This window comes from Thermomyces lanuginosus (assembly GCF_041956635.1).
Source record: "Thermomyces lanuginosus strain ATCC 200065 unplaced genomic scaffold VTN49scaffold_27, whole genome shotgun sequence".
Classification (NCBI taxonomy): Eukaryota; Fungi; Ascomycota; class Eurotiomycetes; order Eurotiales; family Trichocomaceae; genus Thermomyces; species Thermomyces lanuginosus.
Genome location: NW_027192361.1, coordinates 1975917 through 1991617, shown reverse-complemented (window position 1 = coordinate 1991617; position 15701 = coordinate 1975917). Strand labels below are relative to the sequence as shown.

General features: G+C 51.5%; 8 protein-coding genes across 8 annotated transcripts; 5 read left to right on the top strand and 3 right to left on the bottom strand.

Moving 5' to 3' along the window:
- Positions 1–304: 304 nt before the first annotated feature.
- Positions 305–1401, top strand: VTN49DRAFT_3008 (uncharacterized protein; the record flags this gene model as incomplete). The annotated part of the gene is made up of 3 exons (XM_069410797.1): positions 305–583; positions 640–1327; positions 1379–1401. 3 exons carry the CDS (start codon positions 305–307, stop codon positions 1399–1401), a joined length of 990 nt encoding a protein of 329 aa, XP_069269566.1.
- Positions 1402–2069: 668 nt separating this feature from the next.
- Positions 2070–2413, bottom strand: VTN49DRAFT_3007 (uncharacterized protein; the record flags this gene model as incomplete). Its single annotated transcript, XM_069410796.1, has 3 exons — positions 2070–2128; positions 2196–2283; positions 2348–2413. The coding sequence occupies 3 exons, from the start codon at positions 2411–2413 to the stop codon at positions 2070–2072; spliced, it is 213 nt and encodes a 70-aa protein (XP_069269565.1).
- A 2230-nt stretch (positions 2414–4643) lies between these two features.
- On the top strand, positions 4644–5483 carry VTN49DRAFT_3006 (uncharacterized protein; the record flags this gene model as incomplete). Its single annotated transcript, XM_069410795.1, has 3 exons — positions 4644–4833; positions 4887–5128; positions 5184–5483. The coding sequence occupies 3 exons, from the start codon at positions 4644–4646 to the stop codon at positions 5481–5483; spliced, it is 732 nt and encodes a 243-aa protein (XP_069269564.1).
- Positions 5484–5987: 504 nt separating this feature from the next.
- Positions 5988–7224, top strand: VTN49DRAFT_3005 (uncharacterized protein; the record flags this gene model as incomplete). Its single annotated transcript, XM_069410794.1, has 2 exons — positions 5988–6025; positions 6081–7224. The coding sequence occupies 2 exons, from the start codon at positions 5988–5990 to the stop codon at positions 7222–7224; spliced, it is 1182 nt and encodes a 393-aa protein (XP_069269563.1).
- A 654-nt stretch (positions 7225–7878) lies between these two features.
- On the top strand, positions 7879–9403 carry VTN49DRAFT_3004 (uncharacterized protein; the record flags this gene model as incomplete). Its single annotated transcript, XM_069410793.1, has 4 exons — positions 7879–8017; positions 8073–8383; positions 8450–8737; positions 8792–9403. 4 exons carry the CDS (start codon positions 7879–7881, stop codon positions 9401–9403), a joined length of 1350 nt encoding a protein of 449 aa, XP_069269562.1.
- Positions 9404–9902: 499 nt separating this feature from the next.
- Positions 9903–10656, bottom strand: VTN49DRAFT_3003 (uncharacterized protein; the record flags this gene model as incomplete). The annotated part of the gene is made up of 4 exons (XM_069410792.1): positions 9903–10033; positions 10089–10263; positions 10333–10485; positions 10564–10656. 4 exons carry the CDS (start codon positions 10654–10656, stop codon positions 9903–9905), a joined length of 552 nt encoding a protein of 183 aa, XP_069269561.1.
- A 249-nt stretch (positions 10657–10905) lies between these two features.
- On the top strand, positions 10906–12708 carry VTN49DRAFT_3002 (uncharacterized protein; the record flags this gene model as incomplete). The annotated part of the gene is made up of 3 exons (XM_069410791.1): positions 10906–10939; positions 11011–11590; positions 11646–12708. 3 exons carry the CDS (start codon positions 10906–10908, stop codon positions 12706–12708), a joined length of 1677 nt encoding a protein of 558 aa, XP_069269560.1.
- Positions 12709–12859: 151 nt separating this feature from the next.
- Positions 12860–15558, bottom strand: VTN49DRAFT_3001 (uncharacterized protein; the record flags this gene model as incomplete). Its single annotated transcript, XM_069410790.1, has 2 exons — positions 12860–15264; positions 15315–15558. 2 exons carry the CDS (start codon positions 15556–15558, stop codon positions 12860–12862), a joined length of 2649 nt encoding a protein of 882 aa, XP_069269559.1.
- Positions 15559–15701: the final 143 nt, after the last annotated feature.

Here is a 15701-nt window from a genome sequence, read left to right as displayed (position 1 = left end):
AACGCATGAACTTGTAGCATGGCATGAACTGGATGGAGTAAAGTATGAAACCATGGAGATGTTTCTCCTGCTCCTCCCTGATCGCGTCGATGAGGGGGATCGAGGCCATAAAACCAGGCCCGTGGCCGTTCCGATTCAAACTCCAGGAGGGATTAGAGAGAAATCTCTGCCATCATTGCTGCTCCAGGCTTGACGCCGTTCTTTTCGTTCTTTTTACTTTTTCTTTCGCTTTTGAATTGAATTCATTTCTATCTGTCCTCGAGCAGGTCTCGTTCGTTAAGTGTCAGGAACACTCCCATCCACAATGGCCCGCTTCATTGCTCTTTCTCTCCTCGCTGCCTCCATTCCTTCGCCAGTCCTCGGCAGTTGGTGGGGTGGCAATAAGCAGCAGAATACAGAGGCGACTTCGTGGTGGTCAAACAACTACCAGAAGCAAGAACAACAAGATGCAGCATCCGGCTGGCAGATGTCACCAACAAAGACACAGCAATCCGATGTTTGGATCGTCCAGGGCAATGCTGGCGCCGGCGCTCAGAATCAAGTGTGGAATGACTACGCCATGGAGCCCGGTCAAGTTCACGAAGTACGTGTGCCCGATGTGGAATCATTTGTATGAAGGTTGCTTACCAATGACCGCAGGTGATTGTCGGTGGAGATGCCGGTCTTGTCTACGTCCCAGACACTATCCAGGCGGCAGTCGGTGACATCGTCAAGTTCGTCTTCATGGCACAGAACCACACTGTGACACAATCAACATTTGCTGAGCCATGCGTGGCGATGGAGGGTGGTGTGGACTCTGGGTTCATTCCAAACCCCGACAATACCGTTAATCCGCCGCCGGTCATGGAGTTCCAAGTCATGACCGAGAAGCCGATCTGGATGTACTGCGCTCAAGGAAACCACTGCGGAGCTGGCATGGTCTTCAGCATCAACCCGACCGCGGACAAGTCGCACGCAGCGTTCGTGGAGAACGCCCTCATGAAGAACGGTACTGCCGCTGGTGGTGCCGCTGGTGGTGCCGGTGATGCCGCTGCGGCTACTAGTGCATGCAACACCGAAACAGCGACTGCAGAAGCGCAGACTCAGGCTGCGGGTTGGGAGGCCCAGACGACCGCTGCCGCTTGGCCGGCGGCAGACACTGCCGCCGCAGGGGACTCTGCATGGGCTCAGGCCTCGACGTCACAGGCAGAAGCTGCTACGCAGACTGCCGGTGTCGTCCAGGGCACTGGAACCTGGACTAGCGGCGGAGCTTGCGACTGCTCGTGTCTCTGCGGAGCGGGTGCATTCCCAGATGGCGCTGGCCTCAACGCTGTTGGCGGTATGGGAGGTACGTAGCACTCGGATAGACGCCCTCGAATGCGAACTGACAGGCATGCAGGTTCGATTCCCTGGGCCCGATAAGCGGTCTGCGGGCGGACAGCTTTGACTTTTCCCTTCGTTCTCGACTATGACTTCATGATCATGTCGAGCCTTTTCGATCACTGATTTGTTTTTGTATTTGTATCTAGTATTCTTTTCGTCAATGGATTAAATTCGGGTTCTGGGGAATGGAATTGGAAGTCTGTAACCGGATCAGCGTTCGAGAGACTGCAAGTCACACAATGAAATTGACTCGTACTGGATATACTAGCCAGATCGCGGGACAAGAAGTCGATAGAAAATATCATTCTGTCTCAGAATCAACAAAAGACTCCAAGATAGAAAAATGCAAGGCGCTTTGCAGAGATCAAAACAGACGCTAAGAACGCACGGGATAAGATGGGATCAAATGTAAAAGATGTGTCAACATCCGCAACCCATGATGAGGCGACCCACGATAGAAGCCTCCTCCTCTTTCTCTGCAATAAAGGATTCCCATCTTTCCGTAGACCAAGTGGTATATAGTATATAATATCGACGAAAAGCACAAGAATAAGGCAGAAAGAAAAGGATTCGACGATCAATCGGAGGGCTCGGCCACTATGGTGCCGGAATGTGATGGATCTCGCACGCCGTCGCGACGTCGAGGAGTGGTCTCGATCTGAGGAATCATTGGTATCGAAAGGATTGAACAATTCGGCGGCAGTTCCTCATTTTTTCTTCCCATTTGCCGCCGCTGCCGCTGCCTCGGCAGCTTTTCTCTCCATCGCTGCAATGGTATTCCGTGTTAGAGACCGGACGAAAGACGTGTTAGTTCCCGACCACCTCGACCATACCTTTCCGCTGCTTCTCTTGCATGATCGCAGCCACCCTCTCCCGTTCACGCTGATATTCGGAGCCGCTCATAGTATTCTTGTGTTTTTTCTACGATTTTTCTATGGTTAGGCAGTCGGGGCCTTCGCACGCGGAAGCACCTATATAGACTCACCGACTTCTCTAGTTCCTTCTTCTGGGTCTTCTTGCGGTCTCTCTCGCGCTGATTGCCGCGGGACATTGTGGTCGATGTACGAGGTTAACACCAATAGTAAAGCCCAAATCAAGCCTCTATATACTTGAATGAAAGGAGAAGGATTTCAAGCTTGCAGAATTGTTGTGGCGGCGACAGGACAAGTATCAAAAGTGCCTGTGCCAACAGAAGTGGCATAGCTTAATCCCGAGTCACGGCTGGGTGGAACCCCCACCCAATCAACCATTGGATTCTTCAGTCTTCGAGATCTACTTGAGGCTGTTTCCATCTTCCATATTGGAGAGTTAACTATCGAAATCCATTCTTGTAGGTTCGTTTGGCTGCTTGCATATTGTGATCGTCTGGGCCACCGTTCGACCGCGGCAACTTCGTGCATCGTTTGGAGTCCTGGTCCCTTTTGTTGTTCATCCTTACCTTTTTACCCTTCCATGCCAGTCGGTACATGGCAGGACAACGTCAGCGAATGCATTCAGGATCGAGTCACCATCACTTCGAGCTTCTCAATCAGCAACGCGTTGAATTTGATTGCCGGTCACTGTCGGAATGAGATTCGCCTGGGCCCACGTCGCGTCAGTGTATGCTTTCCACAGCTTCAACTCAAACGTTTAGTCACGGTCAGCTCGTCCATGTATTCTTTTCACGCGTATAATTAGCCGTCATTAGTAGTAGCCAAATATGCCATGCATTGCATAGTTTCTGGGTATTTGAGCCCAGCTCTTTGTTGTTTTCTTCCAGATCATCCTGACCAAAGTCTTCTACCTCTTTATAGCGACCCTGAGGCAACTGATAGAGAGCAACCTACGCTTGAAAATGGATGTGCGTTCTCGGAAGGGGATCTGGGGCCATAAATCTCTAGGATACTGCCTCGGCGGCCAGCTTTGTGTTCAATCAGACTGAACAGGAACCACACTCTATGTCTGGGTGGTCATCGTACGATGCCGATATTCTCGGTAAGTTCTTGGGTACTTCTCCGCTGGACTTCCAGTTGGGAGGGACACTATCAGTGTTGGATCCACTGCAGTCTCGACGCCTTTACACTGACCGTTGTATTTTCGATGGACCCTGGCATTGGCCAGAGACAAAGCTCCGAATTATTCAAGATCTGACACACTAGATTTGGGTGTCTGCAAGGGTGCTATACTACGTAAATAGCTCATAGGCAGTTCTTCCGAGCACAGATGCCCATCACACCACCGCTGCCCACCAGCTTTTCGAGTTCATCATTTACTAAGTACGGGATCACGCCAGGCTATGGCGCTTGTCTTGGAGCGCCGGCATTGCATCCCATTATCTATCTTTCAGCCCTTACAAATAGGGAAAGTGATAGGATGTAGATAATGGTAACTATCCCCTTCAGAATCTGAATCATGCAGGATTATTGGCCAACAAGAAACCAGGGAGACTGTTCTAAGCGCCGCGGATTGGACAAAATGGCGGTCGATCTTGAGCGCCTTTGGAAGCCCTGCCAAAATCCTTCTTGGTTTGGCATGACCAGGCGCAGCGAAACACGAAGTAATGACTCGGCAGACTTCGCATTACAGCCTAACTCCGTGGGATGAGGGCGAACACATAGAGTATGGACCAAGAACTCACAGGAAGTTGCAGTCTCGCCGATATGGGCGGCTAAAATGCCAGAAGCCCGAAGCTCTGGGTAGGCGCTTACATAAGATTTTTCAGGTTTCTACTTCTGGAAGGTCAGGCGCTAAGGCATCAAAGCGTTTCATGTTGTCGGGAATCTTGCACTCACAGCCACTCCATTTCAAGGTGGGAACAGATTGTATGCCCGCCAACAATAAGATCTCTCTCAAAATGGATCAAAAATAACCAAGCTCTCGCTTGAATGGGCAGACAATAGGACGAGCCGCCCAATGGGTTACGTTATTGGGCCCAGTCCTCACCCAGCATTAACGACTGTGACAACGGAAGGGTTGAATGGCCACAATTGTCCGTCATGAATAGTCATTGTTTCAAGAGTCTCAAAGTAGCGAAGACGCATTGTGTGCTTCAATAAACAATCCCAAGCGTCTGGATGGCATTTCTGCAGTCAAGATGACTCAGCCCAGTAGGACAAAGTCTTCTTCAGCATCGCCATGTTGACTCGAATCCATATCTCACCTTCCTTTATGAACTGCCGTTGTATTTCTTCCTTTTAATAACGCCTGCTGGTCAGCTCGCGACGACTCTCCTTCTCCATTTTCCTCGACTGGACAGCAGGTCTTGATCCGATATCGCGGCGACGCAAACAATCCTTTCCCTTATGGCTGGCCTCTTCAAAGGCTCCCTGGCAGGCCCAGGGTACGTGATTCTCAACATCCTCCGGGTGGTTAACATCATAGCGCTGCTGGATATCATTGCCGCTAGCGTGGTGATGATTGTCAAAATCAAGTTGAACAACGCCTTCTTTTTCTTCGAGTCCGTCAGTCATGTCGTAACAGCAAGCGTGAGCAGTAAGTCTGCGTTCGATCAACGTGCCTCTAAGCTCAATTGACCGTTATTCTAGTCTTTCTTATCTTCTCTGAATTGCCAATGTTTCAAAATTTCTTCAGCCGCTTCTGGCCACAGCTGGGACCAGAGTCTGGCTTGATTGTCCTCTCTCTCGCTATGATCGTGCTTGGGTGCTCCGTGCTCGGATACCTCAACAACGAATCGTACAGTGAGAAGGCTCTAGATACACCCTTCTGGAGGATCATTGCTTCTGCAGGCTTTCTCTCTATGACCGCTGGAATCCTCAATTTCTTTGCTGCATGTATTCCCTAGAACGGATCGCGGAGCGTCAAACTAATCATACATGTCACAGAGCTTCATCTTTGCAGATAGTGAGAACAACCTCACTGCACGTCAAGTCCGATCCTACGGTGCCGTTGCGGACAAAGTCGTCGAGCGTAAGAGCAGTCATCGGTCCTTCCAGCTGAGCCGGAACGGTGGCGACACGCTTCCATCGTATCGTTCCAGTACGCGAACTTCTTACCGAAACTCGAAGCGATTCCCTCTGAAGATCTCAAGTCCGATTAGCCCAGTGGAAATGAGGACTGCCTCGGAAGCTCATGTGATGACTCCGAAATTGGCCCATCATCCAGCCTTGAAGGGCGAGGTTTGAGCGAGATTTTGCAGAGGCGTTGAATGGGGTTTTGAATTCCGTTTCTTTTCTTCAAAATATACCCAATCGTTTGTATTATACTGATTCTTGATATGATGCATGATCTACGATAGTGATGATCGACTTAATCCAAGGCTGCTTTTGGTATCTTTGTGTGAGACCTCCAGTTACGGCTCACGCATAGCGGTGTTTTTCAAGCTTACTTTAGGGTTGGTCAGTTAGCCCAATTGGAGCTGATATGCAAATCCCTGGGCTGCTGCAATTTACTACATTAATAGTGATTTTAAATACCATAATCAGTAGGAGCAGTTCTTGGCTTCACAATTTGCATAAAGCTCGTTTCTAGTTGGGGGCCATTTTGCATACGTTTTCGTCGGGGCGTCGCCGCTTTCCATTGTTAACACTTCCAACACCCGCAAGTTCAATCCATAAATATGTTCACGCTTCAGGTTGGGCGAATACACTGTTTCACTGGGATCTAGATATGCCAGCAAGGCTTCAAAAATGTCGGCTTCACTGGCTTCACTGTTTACCTTCTCAAAGTATGTAATGAGCACTCCAGCAGAGCTATTTAGCTAACGGTATGGACAATTCCAGCCTTAAATCTCTCCTGATTTTCTTTGGCCCCGTTCTGCTCCCTAAAGCGATCAATGCTTACCGCAATCTGCGAGCCGTGCTCACCTCTCGCCCTCCTCCCCGACCCCTTCCTGCTTCCGCGAACCGAGCGCTGAATGTTCTATTTGCCGCCATCACCGTATTTCTGACGTTGAGCTTGCCGATCAATCCGTTTGCGCCAGAGCCGAATGTGTTCCGTCAGACAGGGTCGCGGCTAGACACACCGGTGGGCGTTATATTCTCTCGACTCGCTCGTCATCGGCCGGGGCGGACGTTGACGGAAGCCGATACTCTGCTGCAAGAGAAATTGACCTCACTTGCGGCGCGGAAGATCTATCTTCGTTTCGGGCCAGATGCGCTTATCTCCTGCGCGTTTTGCACTCCGGGCGATTTCAAGTCGAGCCTGTTGTTCTACTTGCCGCTTAACAGCCTGCTTCCTCATCTGCTGCACCTCGCACTGCTGGGGCTGGTAACCTCGGCGCCGTTTGCAGGGGTTGATGCTGGAAAATGGCGAGGGTGGTTCACAATCGGTGGGATGGGACTGGCTGCCATTGATATCTACGTGATGTGCACCTTCGACCCTGTCGCGAAGGCATCGCCTCTGGTGCTTGCCAACCAGATTCCGCCGCCGAGTCTCTTCCACAATATGAGCTTCCTACGACCGCTTTCTTTCGCGGTATTTGATACGGTTTGCGCCGCACTCATCTACTTGTCGGCCACAGGACGGTTCTTTTTCAGTCCGCCGTCGCCTGCGGAGCAGGTTGACGGTGCCGTCGGGGTGGGAATTACCGCGCTCAGCAACGCGCTTAAAAAGCTCCATGGTCTGAGCGTGACGCGCAATACCGTTGTCCGCGACAACACGCTCAAGGCGCGAGACGACCTCTACTGGCGCACTGTTGTGGCGATGGAGGGTAGCGACCCAAGCCTATCAAGGGCGGGCAGCAGCATCTGGGAGGAAGAAGAAGTGGCGCGGGCGATCTCTCGGGTGATGCAGGGTCGTGGGAGGGACGGTGGACTCGACCTGACGCAATTAAGGAACAACGCGGGAGAGTTTGTCAACAACCTCACCGCGGGGTTGGAAGATGCCGAGGAGGAGGCTGGCCCCAGCGGGGGGCTAAAGACATAAATAGAGCGTTCATAGTAGCAACAAGTCCAATGATTGCCCAGAAAACTACTGGCTGGTGCCCGGTAGCGTTAGGAACATGGATCGACCTATTCTCCGCCAGTAACTCTGTCACGCGCGACACCGCATGCACCCAGGCTTGACTGGCTTGGAGTCAAGAGGGGTAGACCCAAGATCAACTCCAGGATTAACCTAGTGTTGTAGTCATAACGCAGATTGCGACAACTTGATTGATCAACAATGTCAACAGTCGCTTTTGCGGTGAAGGAATTATGCAAATCAGTTCCGAGTTCCGAACTACGAGCCTTGCAACCCTCAAGACCGTGTCTCAGTATGTTGCCTTCAAATCGGCGATAGAACGGGGCAAGGGTTGCAGATAAACCTTTTGAATCTGTTGGGACTCAACCGGGGACCGTGCTGTGACAATCTGATACTTTTTGCCTATCGTCGCTAGGGCCATCGAATTTTGCGGAGTTCTGGGAGTTCCACCAAGCCCGCAAAAGCAAAACAAGAGCTTCCAGCCCTCAATCACCAAGTTCAACACCCCTATGAACAGCCTGTCTGGTTCCTCGAGTTACGCTGGGTAGATTACTCTGGCAGAGGGCCGTTTTCTTCTGGTCTTGAATTTCCTTCTTCTCCCCTTTCCCCTGGATCACAATGGCAAAACCTTCCTCCCCACCGCGACAACAAGCAGTCGAGGACTTCAATGCCTGCACATCCACGTCCAATGTGTCTCGACGCGCTCCGAAAAAGCGAGAGACAACGTTCCGCGAGTGGGCGGTGAACAACCAGATTGGTAGAGTCAATGCCTTGGGTTTTATGGACAAAATCGCTGACACACTTGGGTGTAGGGGTCTCCTTGACGATCTTGTTGACCCTTTTCGCCGCCCACAATCTCTATCCGACCGTCCGATCATTCACAACGCCCTTTTTCCAACTATCGTACTATCAGCCCGAAACGGGTCTGTACAGCACCGGCTGGGATGACGCGTACTATGTCTTCAGCACGATTCTGGCTCTCACGGCGATCCGGGCGATGTTCATTGATTGGATCTTCCGGCCACTGGCGAGGAAGGCAGGGTTGAAAAAGAAAGCCTCGATTCGATTCGCGGAACAGGCGTGGCTGTTTGTGTACGATCTGAGCGTCTGGAGTTTTGGCATGGTGGGTATGCCATCCAGAGTGCGCGATGCAGGACGTTAATAGGCTGATTTGGTTCGGTTTTTCTAGTATCTCTGGAAGAATTCCAACTACTGGGGTGATTTCAAGGCAATCTGGTACGATTGGCCTAAACGAGAGTTGGGGATGGCCAAGAAGTGGTACATCCTGACGCAGCTCTCGTTCTGGTTCCAGCAGATCTTCGTGATCAACATCGAGGCGCCGCGCAAGGATCATTATCAGATGTTGACGCACCATCTCATCACCAGCACGCTTGTGGCGTCGGCATACATCTATCGGTTCTACAACGTGAGCAATGTCGTGCTGTGCCTGATGGATGTCGTTGACTTTCTCCTGCCGGTACGGGATATACCACTCAATTTAACTAGCAGAAGGGATGCTAATGCCACACAGACCGCAAAGATATTCAAGTACTTTGGGTACGAGAACCTGTGCAATGCCGCCTTTGTGGTGTTCCTGATCACCTGGCTTGTTGCACGGCAAATTCTGTTCCCGATGCTATGCTGGTCGATCTACAAGAACGTGCCCGACGTCATGGCGTATGGTTGCTACTCCGGCACCACGGCCGAGATGCTGACGACCAACGGGTATCCGGACCGGTTCGCCCACCTGTTTGCGCCGTACTTTAACATCGACGGGCCCATCTGCATGAATCGGACCGTGAAATGGATCTTCCTGTCCTTCCTGCTGTCGCTGCTGGTGCTGAACCTGCTCTGGTTCGTGATGATTGTCAAGATCGCGATCGGATTTATCCGTTCCGGCAGCACTGAAGACTCGCGTAGTGACGGCGAGGACGAGGAGGACGAGGAGAGCGAGACAGAAGGACCTTTGCGCAGCAAGGAATCTTCCCCCGTTGTTTCAGCGGACGGCACAGGCTCCGACCATGCCGCGCCGAGGATCTCGCCAACCAGCTCGGTGCGTTCCCGCCGCGGCGTTTTAGGCGATCAGGCCGACCGCAAGGCATTGCTTGGACGGATCGGATGTGAAAAGCCAACTAACCAGTAACGGGATTTGAATGTCTTTCTTTTACCTTTCTTCTCTTGTGATGTCATGGAGATGGTATGGTCTTTTTCGAGAATACCCATGCTGTTGTTGATTGATGGTTTTCTATACGGATGGCCGATACAATGGTAGTGGTGGCGCTGCACTGTATCTACAGAGGGAAGCGCACGGCTGTGCACAATCTTATTAATTCATTGGAAACCTTGAGAGTCTGCCCTTTTGATTATATACCCTTGCAACTAGGCGCTAGAGTAGTTCTTCTCCGAGGCATCTCTCGAAGCTATCTGATGCAAGAGAATGGCTGACCGATGAAACTCTCGTATCAGCGTTTCAATCGAACCTCGGCAGATCGCATAAGCTATCCACGTCGGTCAAATTTCCGGGAGATACGGCTGGAGTTGAGACCGGTCGCCTGCCGAGGTGCTCTCCGATGCGCTGTCCAGCCGGCGCGGTAGGGTCTTTGCGATATGGCCGCAATGGCAGACAATTGAGTGACCAACGCTCACCGCTGTTGCTGCTGCTGCTGCTGCTGCTGTTGCTGCTGTTCTCGTAGTCGTTGTCCCTCATACAGACCCGTATAATAACCCGCGAAATACCAAGCCATCATAAGATTCTTTAACGCCGGATCTTGCACTGCTTAGACGTCAGAAAGAGCGTTCATCGGATATCCCAAGGATGATGTGCTTACCATGGCCCAGCATCGCTTCAGGAACATTCGCCACCGGCGCAGCCGCTGTTTGTGCCTGTCCAGAAGCACCCGGTTGCTCCCCGTGTTCACCACCTGCAGCTTGGTCGCCAGCAGCCGTGGCATCATGCGCTGCCATCTGCGTCTCCTGTTCAGCTTGGTTTGTCTCCTCATCCTGCTAGATACCTTGCCGTCAGCAACCAACGCGAAGGATTCTCTGCGAAAAATTCCCATTGGGCGTGGTTACCTGCTCGCCAGCGTCCTCCACGTCCATAGGTTGACCACCCTGTTGTTGGTCACCGCCCGTCACGCTTTGCGCCGCACGCTCAATGCCTTCTTCTTCTGCTTTCTTTAGGATTTCTTCGACATTTTCGCCTCGGGCATGAATGCTATGGTAATGCTATAACAGTTTCCTCCGGGGATTGAATTAGCTACTGGCCGCACGAATCCTTATCAGAATGTACGAAATCATGCATACGCGGTATTCTTCCACTGCTTCATCCCATGACTTGACGAGCGCGGAGTCATCCCATATTTCCTCGTGCGATAGCTTGCCGCTGTTTTTGCCCATGACTTCAACGGACGCGTTCTCGTGAATTGTCAAGCAACTGAATTCAGTTCTCTGGAGGATTCAGATACGGAACTGTAACCATACTGTGGAGACCTGCCGGATACGCTAGCCTGGTTTAGCTTAGTGACTGCGATTAAAGTTGCAAAAGCGGTAATCTTACTGTATGATACGATAGCTTGATACTACAACAAAAAATCTACCCAAAGTTTTTGCGCTCTTCTCAAAATCACCAGAGCTGAAACGAGCAACATGTCTGTGGAAAAGAAGGAGAAGAAGCGCAAGGGTATGCGATCTATTGCTCCTATTTTTATATTTCCCGATCATGGTTTTATTTCCTCAGCTAACCAACTGCAGCCGCGCAAACTATTCCGGCGGATCCTCCGGCCAAAAAATCGAAGAAAGTGTTATCAGCAACAACAAAGGAGGATAAGGAGGGAAAACCGCTGAAATCTATCCTGAAGAAGAAGCCAGAGGACAAGGCCAATGGCTCCGCAGCCGTGAATGGCGTCAATGGAGGCGAATCCACGCGCAAAGCGGCGCCCCGAAAGCGAGCGGCCGATTTCTTGAGTGATGACAGCGACAGCAATGCCGAACCTGATGTTTCCGGATCCGAGGAGGAAGAAGTGGAGGAGAAGAAGGAAGAGAAGAAGTCTGCAAACGTGAAGGCGAAGAAGAAGAAGACGGAGGAGACTGCGGCCGAAGAGCGCGAGTCCGAGTCTGACGAAAATGACGATGATATCGACGATCAAATCGCCCAGCTCGTCAAAGGGTTTGAGAGCAGCGGTGATGAGGAGGACCCTTCGGGAGACGAGGGCTACGAGCCCGGTCAGCCGGTACCCCGTGTCCCAGACTCGAAGAAGACCAAACGCAAGATCCAGAAGAAACAAAAAAAGAAGCTGAATGAGCCAGAAGAGCCGGGGACGATCTACGTTGGGTAAGTGTCAATCTTCGCGCAAAAATTACTTTTCTTCTCGTTAACCACGGTGCAGTCGTATCCCCCACGGTTTCTACGAGCACCAGATGCGCGCCTACTTCTCCCAGTTCGGAGAAATCACTCGCCTGCGGCTCTCCCGCAACCGTGTCACGGGCCGATCAAAGCACTACGCTTTCATTGAATTCGCCTCGGCCACCGTTGCCAAGATCGTCGCCGAGACAATGGACAACTACCTTATGTACGGCCACATCCTAAAGTGCAAATTCGTGCCGTCGGATCAGCTGCACCCGGACATCTGGAAGGGCGCCAATCGCCGGTTCAAGAAAACACCGTGGAACAAGATCGAGAAGAAGCGGCTCGAGCGCGGCAAGACACGCGACAAGTGGGCCAAGAGCATTCAGCTGGAGCAGAAGCGGCGCAACCTCAAGGCAGAGAAGTTGAAGCAGCTCATGGATTATGAGTTTGAGGCGCCGGCTATCAAGTCCGTTGATCAGATCTCTGCTACTCGTCAAGTGGATTCTTCCGAGGCCTCTGTGGAGGAGGACCCGGCTGCGGCGACGAATGGCGTGCAGCCAGAGGCTGAATCTCAACCTGAACCCCAGGCTGAAGAACCTCAGCCCCAGCCTCAACCCGAAGCTGAGGCCCAGCCGGAAGAAACCCCAGCAAAACCCGCCGCAGAAAAGCCTGCTGAAACACCCAAGCAGTCCTCAAAGAAGACGAAAGGCAAAAAGACAAAGTCCGAGGCCGAGCCTCAGCCTGAAAAGGCTGCTGAACCAGAGCCTCAGCCGGAACCTGAGACCAAACAGCCAGAGCCAGAGCCGCAAACCCCTGCCACCAAGACTAAAACCCCTAGGAAATCCACGAAATCGAGAAAGACAAAATCCGAGCCTGAACCCGAGCCTGACGCGCAACAATCGCAGCCCGAGCCCGAGCCCGAGCCAGAACCTACGAAACCCGTGGAACCCGCTCCGGAGGTCCCTAAGCAAACCCCTCGGAAGACCCGGGCCAAGAAGGCGGCCCAGGCTGAACCTGAACCGGAGCCTAGGACGCCCGTGGCATCTTCGCCCGGTGGTCCGCCAGCAAGGAGGACGAGGAGCAGCAGGAAAGCCAAGGCTTGATTTAGCCGAAACGCTCTTATTTTTTCCGTAAGGTTTACGTTTGGTTGGCGGACATGTACGTATGTTGTGTTGAAAAAGCAATGTCAAATGTTTAGAAAAGTTTATACCATCTCTGAAGAATGTATGTATGCTTCGAGTACAATAATTACATTCATTCCCAAGCCCTAAACGCCTCGACAAATCCCCGTTCGTCACTGTCTGGTACGCTAGCCAACTGGCCCAATCGTAGAATGTCCAAATTCGATGCAGGAAAGATAGATGGGCGTCCATGCGCACACTGAAAAGGGAACGCACATCGTGATAACCGTGTGACCAATGACTGGCACTCCTCTATTGACAGAGGATCATGAAACATGATCGCTGTCCGGCATGCCCGAGATTTCAACAGCTCGACCACGCCCTTTGGACACGATGTTATCCAATCGATCCAGAGAGGCGTCGATGTCGAAGAGACACAGTCCGGACGAATGGGTTTCGAACCAGTGTCATTCTGGCTGTAAATTTCTTCCCGCAACAAATCGATGATCAGTTTTGGCTCCATGCGACACCGTTCCGTTATCAAAATCGGGAGCGCAGTGATTGAAACCTTCGGATTGTCTCCGAGTCTGTCAAGTATCTTGTAGTGGATACCCCAAGAAGCGAAGAATTGGCAATATTGGGCAAAGAGCGAGGCTTCAGATTGCTGGATCGTAAAGTCGATCGGCTCTAATATATTGAATGTATTGATGGAAACCAGCTGCGAACCATCATTTGGTTTCACCACAAACATATCAGCATAGAGCTGTTCGACTCGGCATCGTTCATCCGCAGCATGCTGGTCAACCAGAACAAGCATGTCACTTTTACCAGCTGAACAAGGCACGCGCAAGAGAATAAATTTCTGATCGACCTGGGCAATAACCCTTGCTTCTCTCAGTCCCTTCTTAGATAGCTTCTCACCAGAGCCAGTTATTCCAGCTCCGTCGTCGCCAACACAAAAGTGTGACATTGGTTGGCTGCCAGGCTCAGTTGCAAGCGATGATACGGAGGCGATCGGCTCTTCTGGCCGAGCAAACACTGGGTTCTGCCATTTACCCATGACAGATTCGAGCCATTGAGAGCCGGTTCCAGCAGGGGCCGACCGCGGTCGAACTATTGTATCCCGAGTAACACGACCTGCCACAATCCCTGCGGAGCAGGGTCGATTCCTGATTGTGAGCTCTTCTGGATTTCCAGTGCCAACATCTTTTGGAGCTACACACTGCCCAGTTCGCGAGTTGACCAAAAACGTACGTCGACTGATAGGGTCAGTCCAGTGGACAAGCTCATCTCCACTTGTCGGACCTCGATGCTCGTTTCCCATTTGCTGAGACTGGGCAGATGCAAAATGAGCAGATCGGGACGTATATTCTGGCTTGCGCGCGCATGATACGAGTTCTTCCAAATCCTTCGGACTCCCGCTTTTGATTCGCGACCAGTTTCTGAAGCCAGCATCAAGAGACGACCTCCGAAAAGCAGGAAACTTGATCCGATTGTCCAGTCCTTCCTCAGCACCTTTGGTCACAAACACCTTCTGGCGTACTATTCTCTCGGCTTCATTCGTGTTGGCGGTATGCGTCACATTTGCTTGTTGTGTAGTCTTTGCTTCGAATACTCTCGGGCGTTTTAAACCGCGTGGCCGAAAATGGTGCTGATCTAGGAACTGATTGATCATTGCTCCTAGAACGTCTAGGATGTGCTGAAGCGCTTTGTTTGACTCCAGAATCATCTCATATTGATCAAACATTTCCCATGAGGTGGAGATGTCGATCCGAATGTGAAACATGGGCCAGCGATCAACGCCCTTGGTCGACCCTTTTGCAATGGGATTTTGCTCTTTTGAACCGGACGATTCGTCTAGTCCAAACTTAGAGGCAGCAAATAGCTTATTGATTTCACGGTAAATGGGATTGGAGTTGTCAGGACTATTGAACACGGGCAAAATACCAATCGAAATGAACTGGACTTGCTTGGTAGCACAAGGCACCAAAGACAAGCATGCCCTAATAGAAAGGTCAAGGGTGTTGGCAGACAGCGTGATCCAATCGCGCACTTCTCGCGAGATCAGGCCGGCCTGGCAAAGAATAGAGCGCGTTCGCTCAACATCTGCTACACCCTTCTCAGGCGATGCTTCGTCTCTTAGGGTCATCGTCCGACTTTTATCGGCGGTCGACAGTCGTAACTTCAACGGTCGTGCAACCGCGAGGACCAGAGCAGTCAGCATTCGCTTTAGCTCGTTCCACTCTTTGTCTACATCACCGCTCCTTTGCAGTGATAAGGCCCTCTGCTTGACTCTAACGGGCATGTTGCCGAACAAGTCGTTGACAGTTACTCGGGTGCCATGTCTGTGGTTCAAAGCATGATGAACAGGAGCAGGAATCAACCTGGAGACTACTGTCGAGCGGTGAAAAATGATAGTACTTGTCTCCAGTTCATCAAAACGACAGGAGGTGATGGTCAACACTGACATTGCAGCCAATGCTGCCAGGAACAGGCCTTTTGACCCAAAGACATTACCACGGCCGACTTTCGATGTGTCTATGTCGATGGTAAGCATCATGAATGATATGGCGGGTATAACAACATACGATGTGGCCTAGCCAGGCCACTCCCTTCCATAAACTCGGCTGTGGATAGTCCGTGGCCATCATCTTCCACTACGCAGCCTCCCCGTCCATAATCGACTATGATGTCGATGTGGCCGGCATCGGCGTCAAGAGCATTTTTGACCAGTTCAACCACGACTCCGTTCAGATGAGTGATGGAAATGGACGACTTGATTTTTGCCGCCACGTCCGGCGGCAGCGGTTTGATAGCCGCATTGGGAGGCATGATTCCAATCTTAAGCTTTCAATGCGGATGAATGTTGACGACGCTGCAGTGCGAGCAGCCCGCGTGAACCGGAAGTTCCGCCACTGATCATCTCCGAAATGGTTTCTAATCACTTGCCAGCAAATATGGTTCCCTTCGGGAGA